Source organism: Cucurbita pepo, chromosome 12 (genome assembly GCF_057944985.1).
Source record: "Cucurbita pepo subsp. pepo isolate OVF chromosome 12, ASM5794498v1, whole genome shotgun sequence".
NCBI lineage: Eukaryota > Viridiplantae > Streptophyta > Magnoliopsida > Cucurbitales > Cucurbitaceae > Cucurbita > Cucurbita pepo.
The window spans coordinates 14,293,459-14,304,727 of record NC_141809.1 but is presented as its reverse complement, the minus strand read 5'-3'; the positions used below and the strand labels follow the sequence as shown (position 1 = coordinate 14,304,727).

The 11,269-nt window shown below is 37.4% G+C and overlaps 2 protein-coding genes across 3 annotated transcripts; one reads left to right on the top strand and one right to left on the bottom strand.

The window, feature by feature from the left end:
- The first annotated feature begins 1,162 nt into the window (after window positions 1-1,162).
- On the top strand, window positions 1,163-4,613 carry DBE1 (debranching enzyme 1). 2 transcript variants are annotated; one of them, XM_023692587.2, is made up of 2 exons: window positions 1,163-1,394; window positions 1,743-4,613. In XM_023692587.2, exon 2 carries the CDS (start codon window positions 1,807-1,809, stop codon window positions 4,459-4,461), a length of 2,655 nt encoding a protein of 884 aa, XP_023548355.2. In that variant the 5' UTR covers window positions 1,163-1,394; window positions 1,743-1,806; the 3' UTR covers window positions 4,462-4,613. The 2 variants fall into 2 exon arrangements, with proteins under 2 accessions (XP_023548355.2, XP_023548356.2); XM_023692588.2 differs by having other exon boundaries at window positions 1,708-4,613.
- A 1,767-nt stretch (window positions 4,614-6,380) lies between these two features.
- On the bottom strand, window positions 6,381-11,164 carry LOC111807408 (GTP binding Elongation factor Tu family protein). Its single transcript, XM_023693121.2, has 12 exons — window positions 10,889-11,164; window positions 10,616-10,691; window positions 10,342-10,434; window positions 10,149-10,223; window positions 9,672-9,776; window positions 9,467-9,557; window positions 9,167-9,372; window positions 8,765-8,848; window positions 8,484-8,549; window positions 8,132-8,194; window positions 7,340-7,580; window positions 6,381-6,782 (listed from the first exon to the last, which is right to left on the bottom strand). Exons 1-12 carry the CDS (start codon window positions 11,068-11,070, stop codon window positions 6,712-6,714), a joined length of 1,353 nt encoding a protein of 450 aa, XP_023548889.2. The 5' UTR covers window positions 11,071-11,164; the 3' UTR covers window positions 6,381-6,711.
- Between the last annotated feature and the right edge of the window lie 105 nt (window positions 11,165-11,269).

Below are 11,269 nucleotides of genomic sequence, written 5' to 3'. Positions count from 1 at the left end.
CACATTTCCCAGGATTTTGTGTGGGCCGGTCTTTGAAATGTCCAGTGGCCCAATCATTTATGGCCCACACACTGAAATTTTGAATTGGATGGCTCTAATTATTTTGTGATAGTTTTTTATTTTAAATATTTAATCATAAAATGCATTTTGTCCGGTCGTAGTTCTCAATCATTTCGTAGCAATAGGCGTGACTGAACCATATACGATGAATAGTGAATAAATAGAGAATAACGTTAGATAAAAGAGTACCATCGATGCTTGATTTTGGACCATCGTTGCAAAATTCCACTAACAATTAATTCCAATCAAGAGCATGTTAGAAGACGAATAACTCTTATATCGAATTTGAAATCTATGATTGTCCTTCTTAAATTTCAACCCACCCTAGCATTCTAACCAATGGCAGGTTAGAAGATGAATAAACATCGAACTTTGAATCTATGATGGTCGCTCTTAAATTTTAGTGTGGTCTTAAATTTCAGTGTGGAATTAGCTCGATCATGACTAATCCAAAAAATCGATTTTAACATCAAACATAAACCAAACAAGGTTTGAAATAAACATAACACACAATGATTTCAAACATATGGTTTTTGTATTTCACTGTCATTTTAAGGTTGAATATTACATGTCTTTAAATACTCAAAAAGATAATTCAAACATAATACAGTTCAATTACAAATTATCAATAAATAAAAGTTATTAAATACAAATTGAAAAAACTAATAATGACATAAATAGTCTTAGTTAGTTCAATTACCAAAGACGAGAAGTCTTCCCATCACAATGTGACATTTATTGCCACTCATTCTTTTCTTGGTTTGATATTTAAATCTTATTTGCATTGCTTCTTATAATTGCTGATAGGTAAAATGATGAGTCGTTGGATTTGTATAGTTTGAACTGGATAGTTCGGTCAAACAGTCTAAATAATAATTAAATAATTAAAGCAGTTTATTATTTTTATATAAAATATTTAAATACATTAATAATAATAATAAAAAGTATGGACCCATAGCTCAAAATAGTTGAGTTTGAGGGAAAAAATCTGGAAAAAGGAAACTCCTTTTTCATTTATAGAGAAAAAGTAATATAAAATTTTAAAAAGAATAAATAATAATAATAATACCTTAGAAATAAAATCAACGGCCAGGATTGAAAGTTGAACGCTGGTTGATTCCTCACGAGAAGACGAGGCAGAGTTGCAGAAACTCACTCTCCTTCGCTCCTGTCCTTCTCCAACATTCCGTCTCCATCGCATTACCTTCCATTATCGGTGCTTAGATCTCGATCATTCTGACCTAAAAAAACTGCCTGCATTCTTCCTTTCTCCGTCTCTATTTCATGTTTTTTTCTTCTCGTTTCTTCAGCACAGCGAGCGAAATCAGAGAAATGTAAGTTCGGATTCTCGAACTCGGTTTTTTAACAATGTTTCTCAATCTTTTGAGGCCTTTTCTGTCTGTGTATTGCGAAATTTTGATTTCTGATGACTTTTTTCTTCCCGTCCTGAGATTTTGATTTACATAAAGTGGATAGATTAGGCTATATTCAATGTATAGTCTGATGTAACTGGATATTATTTTGATTCGTGAATTTTGATAGCATTGGTTGAGGAGAAATGACATTATAGTATGAACTAACTAATGATCCTCTTGTTTATTTGATGAATACTGTTGCGTTTAGTCTAAGAGCTGTGGTGTTTTTCAGAAACAAAATTGATGGTTGATTTTTGCTTGGCACAGAACACTTGATCAATTTCAGGTTGGAAAATTTATTTCTTTCAGTTAGATGCATTTGTAGTTATAGATGGCAACTTTCCTGTCTTCACTCATTCAGCCATTCTGTGGATATAATCGTGGAGGTACTGAATCATTCAAACTGGCTGTAAATGATTACCATACATATGGACAGAAGATGAATTATCAGTCTGGAAAATTGGATGAGGCTAGAATGCAAGCTCATGGAGAAAGTAAAGTAGGTTTTACAAAATCTTTGCACCGGAACGTTTGTGGAGCATATGCTCCATCTGGAATTTCGGTTGGGAAAAGTGGACAGAAATTCGGTACTGGTGGTAAAACTGAGGAAGACAGAAAGGTTGCAACTTATTTGTTTAGGACAGAGTTTGGGGATTTGGTTTACGCTTTTGTTGGAAAGAGAGGGTCTGGTTTTATGGTCAGTATTGAAATTTCGTCCTTGAAACTAGCGAGCATTGATGAAACACTGCTGCTTAGTTGGGGGGTTTATAGATCTAATCCAGCTATTGTAACTCCCAACTTTCAGAGTATACTCCCAGAAGAGACAATTGGAGCAACGGAAGCCCCTTTTGTAAGAACTTCTGAAGGGAAATTTGCTGTTGAATTGGAGTTTGATGCTAAGCACGATCCTTTCTACCTTTCTTTTCTGTTGAAATATCCAGTGGGTGTTGATTCAGGCAGCTCTGAAATTAAAAGTCATAGGAAGACTAGCTTTTCTGTACCTGTTGGGTTTGGTCGAGGTTATCCAAGTCCGCTCGGTCTTTCCATTTCAGGTGATGGTTCCATAAATTTTTCCATTTTCTCAAGCACTGCAGAAAGTGTAGTTTTATGTCTGTACAATGACAGCACATCGGAAAAACCTGTATTAGAGCTAGATTTAGATCCGTACATTAACCGATCAGGCAATATTTGGCATGCCTCATTTGAAGGTGCTTCAAACTTCGTGAGCTATGGTTATCGATGCAGGGGGTCCAAGTTTCATGAAAATCAAGATGAAGCTGAGGTAAGTCGGATTCTTGTGGATCCATATGCTAAGATCCTTACAGCATCTATTCCTAAAACTCGTGGTCAGGGACTTGGATTGCCTTCAAAATTTCTTGGCCAGATATGCAATGTTCCCGCATTTTCCTGGGATGGGGAAGTTCGTCCTAACTTGCCAATGGAGAAACTGTTCATTTATCGATTGAATGTGAAACATTTTACTGTCGACAAATCAAGTCAGCTTCCAATAGATATTGCTGGTACATTTTCTGGTTTGACCCAGAAGTTGTTGCATTTTAAGAAGTTGGGAGTGAATGCGGTTCTACTAGAGCCAATCTTTCCATTTGATGAGAAAGACGGACCATATTTTCCTTTTCACTTCTTCTCACCAACAAACATTTATGTTCCTTCTGGGGCTTCCATATCTTCTCTCAACTCCGTGAAGGAGATGGTCAAAGAACTGCACGCCAATGGAGTAGAGGTCATCTTGGAAGTTGTTTTTACTCACACTGCCATGGATGGAGCATTGCAAGGGATTGATGACTCATGTTACTATTTTGTGAATAGGGTCGCAAATTCGGAAGGAAAAAGTGCTCTGAACTGCAATCATCCCATAGTGCAGCAATTATTTTTGGATAGTCTTCGATATTGGGTGACCGAGTTTCATATAGATGGTTTTTGTTTCATAAATGCTTCATCTTTGCTGCAAGGACATCATGGTGAATTGTTGTCTCGCCCTCCTTTTGTAGAAGCAATTGCTTTTGATCCACTTCTATCAAAAACTAAAATAATTGCTGACTTCTGGGATCCACAGGAGTCGGTACCAAAGGAAACTCGTTTCCCTCATTGGAAGAGATGGGCAGAGCTGAATTCAAAATTCAGTAATGATATAAAGGAATTTTTCAGGGGAGAAGGTCTTGTGAGTAGCCTTGCAACCCGGCTTTGTGGGAGTGGAGATGTATTCTCAGATGGGCGAGGCCCTGCATTCTCTTTCAACTTCATTGCTAGAAACGTTGGCCTTCCTCTCGTCGACCTTGTGAGTTTTAGCAGCAGCAAGTTAGCTTCAGAGTTGAGTTGGAATTGTGGGGAAGAAGGACCGACAAGTAACATTGAAGTTCTAGAAAAACGACTCAAACAGATTCGTAATTTTATATTTGTGTTGTTTGTTTCACTTGGTGTCCCTGTTCTTAACATGGGAGATGAGTGCGGCCAATCTTCAGGGGGATCTGTGGCATTCAAAGACAGGAAGTCATTCAATTGGGATTCACTAAAGACTGATTTCGGCACTCAAACCACACAGTTCATCACATTTTTGAGTTCATTTAGATCAAGGCGTTTTGACCTTTTCCAGAGCAGAAACTTTCTTAAGGTTGAAAACATAGACTGGTTTGATAATAACCAATCACCACCAGATTGGGAAGATCCTTCTTGCAAATTCCTGGCTGTGATGCTGAGAGCTGATAAAGAGGAAAGTGGATCAATCACTGAGAATCCCAAGCCTCAAAGCGATATATTCATGGCCTTCAATGCATCTGACCAATCTGTAAGTGTTGCTTTACCTGAACCATCAGAAGGTACAAACTGGTTTAGGCTGGTCGACACAGCTCTGTCGTTTCCCGGGTTTTTCTCATCTGATGGGGAGCCAGTGCCAACGACGTCACCTGTTACTTATGAAATGCAGGCTCACAGTTGTACCCTTTTTGAGGCTAAAAGTTTTAATGATTGAGATTCTGAACACGTTGTAACTAATAGCGAATCCCCAGCCAGGTACAATAATGAGACATAAAACTGCAAGTGTAGCCAAATAAGGATTGTTCATAAAGCAATTCCCAGTATCCGAATATATATATATAAGTTCATTAGTTTCTTCCATCAAAAGTATTCTTTCATTAGTCAGACATTTGTTTGCAACAGAGGGGAAGCTGTAGCACATTGTCTTTTGAACTTAACTATACCCTATAATTGTCTGCATAGTCAGTATAATGCACCATAGGATTAGCTCTAGGAGGAGACCGAGGCTGAAAGTGACGATAAGCAGGCGGGGGATGTGGCTGCAAGTAGTAACCATGAGGTGTGAGCCTATGACCCCGAACTGACTGCTGATATGGCCACATAGGTCGGTATCCAAGTCGAGGCAAGCTCTGAGGATACGAATATGCACGAACATTAGAAGACATAGCAGGTGACAAGCTCCAGGGATATGAACACCCATTAACATCAGAAGACATAGTAGGCAAGCTCTGAAACCCCCGATCGTGCTCCTTCATGCTCGTTGCCAAATGCCAATCAAAGTGTGTTTCATTCTCAGTGATACTATCAGATCCAATGCCACCATGTTCGATGTTCGAACCACTCCTCGAACGCCCAGTGGTTTTCTCACTGCAGTTGGATTCCTGTTGAAAGAACCAGAGTTTGGCTTCTTTCCCCATAGCTTTTATTTTTTGTAAGAGTGCAACAGGGTCAATGTCACCTGCTACTGTAACCAGCCCTTTATATTGGTCTATAGTAACAGATTCCACTCCTACCATAGGAAATTCACACAGAAGGGTAAATGAAAGGTATATTGTGGTGAAAGAGATGAAGATTGAAATGTTTCTTAGAACATACCATTTGATTTGAGGAGCTTTCTCTCCAGTTTTAGAGGGCACTTTTGACAGCAGTTGATATCCATTTTTATGGTACAAATCTGCAGAAGAAGTTGGAGAAGAAATATAAAGAGAAGAATGAAGGTAAAGAGAAGTGAAAAGTGCTTACTTGAGAAGATGCTGCATGATCGTCCGCCATTGGAACTGATTAAGCTCCAAATAACCCTTCCCAAAGACAAGATTACTGAGCAAAAAGAGAGAGGAAGAGAGATTTTGTATGGAAAGTTGTAATGTGCTTTTTTTTGTGCATGCCATATTTAATGTAGATAGGGGGGAATTTATGGAAAGAAATTTATATTAGACAATTAAAAATTCTTTCAATTTTTGGCTATATGGTATGAAGTGATTGCTTCTAACAATAAAGTATCGTTTCGATGGAGGATCAGGTGTCGGAATAGATAAGGGTTAGGGATGCCTTTTTCTCGAGACTTGAAGCCAAGAGTCGATCTAACATACAAAATAAGAGTATATCATGTTTGTTGATCAAATGTTCATACTCTACGATTTTTTGTTTTGAAGTGTTTGTTTTTTAAAAAAGTATTTCTTTTTGTTACAATGTCACCATTTTTTCACCCGTAGATAAATATTTTATTCTTCGAGTTTCGTAATAAACACTTCCTCACCCACATCACCGAGACCAAAACCCTACCATCAGTTTATCATGAATGAAGAAGACGAGGAATAACTTCACTTACTCAAATTTTAACGAGACAAATCTTTCTTGTCCAAACCAGATAAAATCAGGAAAAAATTTGTCTCGATTAACAAGAGCAACCTAATCATAGTTTAATTATATCATAGACCAAAAAGACACGAGTGCACGCCCGCCACACCCTCCCCAAGCAACCTAATCATAATTTAACTATATCGTAGACGTAAACATGACCAAAATAACAGACATATATTCATCACAAAATAACAACAAACTAGCAGCTGAATTCCCAAAGGACTATAAAAGGTGAAACATGTAATTGTTTAACTAAATCTTCAAACAAAAGAATTAAGTTGAACGTGCATTGACTATGCCATCATCATTTATGTACTCTAAAATTATTAGTGATCCAACTTGAAAACGGAAAGAAGAGATGAGGACCAAGATCATCTTGGCGGCTATGAGAACAATAAAATGGAACTTCCTTAATTTATGCAAATTACACAACATTCTAATAATCTCTCAAGTGCCTAAAACAAATAAATCATCAACACCGACTCTGTAAATAATGTCGAATATAGCATCACTTTGTCAAGGATCTTCAAAAATTGTTTGACCACACCTTTGTAGAGTATTGAAAGAGCTTTCAAGTGCATGGGCTGCAGTACCTCCATCCTCCTCAGCTAATAACTTTCGAAACTACTCCAGCACCAACCGTTCTACCACCCTCCCTCAGGGCAAATCTTTGTCCTGTAAATAACAAAACATGGCATTTAGGGATTATTGTTGGATAACCGAACAAAAAAGCACCCTAAACCATAGACGTGACCCGAAATGAACAGGTGAAAATTTTCATTTCCTAGAAGCCAGTATCAGATTCAGATTCAGATTCAAGTACATATTCATATACGTTTACATGTAAACAATCAAGGCTGTCAATAATTAAAACCTGAAACTTCTATATTATTTGGGGCCTAGGCTGGCTAATGCACACCTCCCACATCCTACAGCATCTTGATTACTAAAGAAAAACACTTGGTAAAATTTTAATATTCTATGTCAAAAGGCTGTAATAGATGTGTAAGACGGGAATGTCTTATTCGTAGATGCGTAAGACTAGAATAACTAGAATGTCCTCGCTCCTACACCCAACACAAAATGCACTAAAAATAGATACAATTTTGAAGTAGCTTTTTTTTACACCAAACTTTGTAGCACAACACATCAAAAAAATATTATACCAAAGAATTTGTGAAAGGGGATTAGCTTAGTCTTTATACAACCAGAGAGTTTTAAATGTGACGCACCTGCTTCAAGGGGAACGGGTAAAATCAACTCAAAAGCTGCAGTCACGTTGTCACCAGGCATAACCATCTTAACATTTTCAGGTAATTCAACCTTTCCAGTGATATCTGCAGTTCTCATGTAAAATTGAGGTCTATAGTTGGACATAAAAGCAGTATGTCGGCCACCTTCCTCTTTTGTGAGAACATATATCTCGGCCTCAAATTTCTTATAAGTTTTCAGACTTCCAGGCTTTGCAATAACCTACATACAAAAAAAAAGAAAAAAAAAAAAAAAAGAAATATAAAGGAACGCTTCAAACATCCATATCTAGGAGTACAGGATACAGCCACCTTCAAAATGTAATGCTGTGAGCGTATGGAGGTTAAGGAGAGGAATAGAATGATTTTCAATGATGTGCATAGAGACTAACATGGCTTCTTTAATTGGGTTAGCTTGGAGTGAAGCTTTTCTTATATTTTTGTTTTCTCAATGAAAATAACACTTTCAATTCAAGTAAGCCTGTAGTACACAACATTATTTTCCCATTTTGCGGTCAAACTAAAAATATGTGTTCAATGTGTTAGAATGCAATGCAGTTTACTAACTAAATCAGCTGAATTCATTTTGATACCGGCAAAATAAGAATATTTGGATGCCTAATGATAAAACTATGAGCATGAAAATTGTGTTAGAGGCAGAACGGAAGAACCTTCTTGCTCATTGTTAAAAAGTTATCTGTGACATTATCCAAAAGATGGAATGCAGTTTTAACGAAAATTTCATTTCAGCATGAATGATACCCATCTACATACCTGTCCACGTTGAATGTCTTCTCTTTTTAGACCACGGAGAAGGAGACCCACATTATCACCAGCCTAATAAAATCACAAAATTAACATTATAAAAATCTCATTCACGATTTTTAAACTCATTTGGCTTGTTCTGATGGAGGTTCTTTTACTAATTGTGTTCCATTTTAAAAATCAAATTTCCTTTCTCATTTGAAAAAGAGCATAACACAAATAGAAGCTAACTAAATTGAACCAAAATCCAATTTAGGTGGCTTATAATCTTCAAGTTTACTTCTTTCATTGTCTTTTTGTATATGCATTTTTTTATTTAAAAAAAAAACATCAATGCCAGATAAAAACAACAGTCAATTACTTGTCCTTGATCCAAGATTTTCTTGAACATCTCAACACCAGTTACAGTAGTTTTCATAGGAGGCCCCTGCAAAAGACATTGCGAAGAAGTATAATCAAAGCAATCTTTAATTTTCAGGAACAAAGGCCGTAATTATAACACACAATACCTAGCCCCAAGAATGTAATCATCCCTAGCTAGTTGAATATTCAACATTGGCCCAAAATTGGCACAAGGTGTGAGTGCCCAATCCCGCACACACAAAACATAGTTAGAAATTGAAAACGGTAACATCAATTTACCTGAGTCAACCCTAGAACTTCAACTTCTTCACCAACTTTAATAGTTCCCTGCTCAACACGACCAGTAGCAACAGTTCCACGACCCTTCAGCATAAACAGAAAGAATTAAGTTCACTTCAAAAATAACTCTACAAATATTTTAACAGCAAAACCCCACCAAGGTATTGAAGATATTAGTTCACTTCAAAAATAACTCCACAAATAAGTACACCTATACTGAAGATATTAGTATTCCACATTGAGACTTAGAAAAGAAAATTAGACAAATTTGCAGATGAAATGAAGTAAAAGAAAATTAGACAATCTTGCAGATGAAATGAAGGACAACACAGAACACAAAAACAAGGGCAAGGTTTTTTCAACTATAAGTAGATATACAAACCCCGTGCAAATTCTCCATACCTGAATAGAGAAAACATCTTCAATTGGCATCAGGAAAGGTTTGTCAAGCTGTCGAACAGGGTCAGGAATGTATTCATCAACAGCTTCCATTAACTTTAGAATAGCCTTTTTACCAATTTCTTCATTCGTACCCTGCAATGCAGATAAAGCTGAACCCCTGACGATTGGAATGTCATCGCCAGGGAACTTGTAGAAGCTGAGAAGTTCTGCAAGAAAACATAAACCACTGTTGAAATGTTTCCTATAAATTTGACAACCTGGAAACAGTAGCTGCATCAAAATATAACTGCATAATCATACCGCGAAGTTCCATTTCCACAAGGTCCAACAGTTCAGGATCATCAACAGCATCAACTTTGTTCAAAAAGCACACAAGTGACGGAACACCAACCTGATTGATGCAATAAAACAAATCTATAGTGCATCAACATTACATCCTGAAAGCACGTAGAAACAAAGCTTAATCTGCAGAAAACATGTATGCTCCAAACAAACAAATGTAAACCTGCCGTGCTAGTAGAATATGCTCCTTGGTCTGAGGCATGGCCCCATCAGGGCCAGATACAACTAGGATACCACCATCCATTTGAGCAGCTCCAGTAATCATGTTCTGCACCGATTATCACCATCCTTCAGTATTTGCTTTCAAGAACTTAGACAATCAGAAAAACATAACCATTTGATGTAATTGTTGTGCACATTGGTTGTTAAACCCGACATATTTTATATCTGGAAAGCTGTGATAGAAGTTTCCTACCAAAAAACTACTTTCAGCTTGCAATTGACCTGACTTAAGTATCCACCAGCTAGTTAAAAAAGAACACCCACATTCTTCATTATTCTATCTACTTACGCTGAACCACTCACTCCTCCTTATCCCTTATCCATAACATTTATATCAACCGCCCAGTCAAAGGTATAGCTCAATGACAAATTACCCTACTCCATTTTAGAAATATAAAAGTATTAATCCATAGCTTACTTTGACATAATCTGCATGTCCTGGGCAATCTACGTGTGCATAATGTCTCTTGGCAGTCTCGTATTCTACGTGAGCCTGCAGAATTAAAACGCATCATTAACCCAAGGCAGGTGATAGTTATAGGAGCGGTATACATAAGCCTTAAAGTAAATGAAAAGTAAGCGGCCAACAAAAAGAAAATTTGAACTCCAACCGTTGCAATAGTAATTCCTCTCTTCCTCTCTTCTGGGGCTTTATCAATTTCATCAAATGCAACAGCCTTAGCTTTCCCTTCCTCGGCCAATACCTAAAGGAAATTGAATTTAAACAACAATTTCCAGGATTGAATATTCACCAATTCCATGTAATTAGCAAATATAAACACTTATATCCTTCTACAAACCATAGTTTTCAATGAGAACAACGCCGATTGAAGATATATTAACACTTAGGTCAAGAAACAAAAAACATTCGTAATCAAATCCAACCTTCGTAATAGCTGCAGTCAGTGTAGTCTTTCCATGGTCAACATGTCCAATTGTCCCCACATTCACATGAGGCTTTCTGTTCAGCAGCAAAGTAGAACGAGATAAGTTAAAAAAAAAAAAAAAAAAAAAAAAAAAAAAAAAAAAAAAAAAAAAAAAAAAATCAACAACTACAGAGAACCGTGAAAAAAACAAAACCATCAACTCAATACAAATCCTCCCCTAACCCACGATCTGTCACTCGCACACACAATCTGGACAATAGAAATCGCTTACGTGCGAGTAAAAGTAGCCATGGATCTCCACCAAGGAATGGGACTGGATGCTCCATCGTTTCGGGAAAGCAAATCGGAGATGGAAGAATGGGAGGAAGCGGATCCTCTGCAACACCATGATAACGGAGACGAGTGCGCAAGGAGGCGCTTGGAGGTTGAGTTTCGGAGTGCAACCGAGGCCATTGGAACTCAAATCGCTCGTCGGAAGCAGCCCTAGACGAAAGTGTAGTGGAAAAAGAGCAAAGCTTCTCGTCTTCGAATGGCGGAAGCTTTTGGGGGTTTTAGAGAGTCATTATTGTTCTGTAAGCCGGCGAGGGTTTTAGAGTTAATGGGCCCAGTGCCCGGCCCATTTTCTAATTTAAGGCCCAATTAATCAAAATGT

What these genes read in the sequence shown, in the direction of transcription:
- DBE1 (XM_023692587.2), top strand. Translation starts at nt 1,807, where the DNA reads ATGGCAACTTTCCTGTCTTCACTCATTCAGCCATTCTGTGGATATAAT.
- LOC111807408 (XM_023693121.2), bottom strand. Translation starts at nt 11,070, where the DNA reads ATGGCCTCGGTTGCACTCCGAAACTCAACCTCCAAGCGCCTCCTTGCG. An exon ending in GAGGAATTACTATTGCAACG is followed by an intron (nt 10,224 to 10,341) that starts GTTGGAGTTCAA and finishes TTAATTCTGCAG; the next exon opens with GCTCACGTAGAATACGAGAC. An exon ending in AAATCTTGGATCAAGGACAA is followed by an intron (nt 8,195 to 8,483) that starts GTAATTGACTGT and finishes TGATTTTATTAG; the next exon opens with GCTGGTGATAATGTGGGTCT.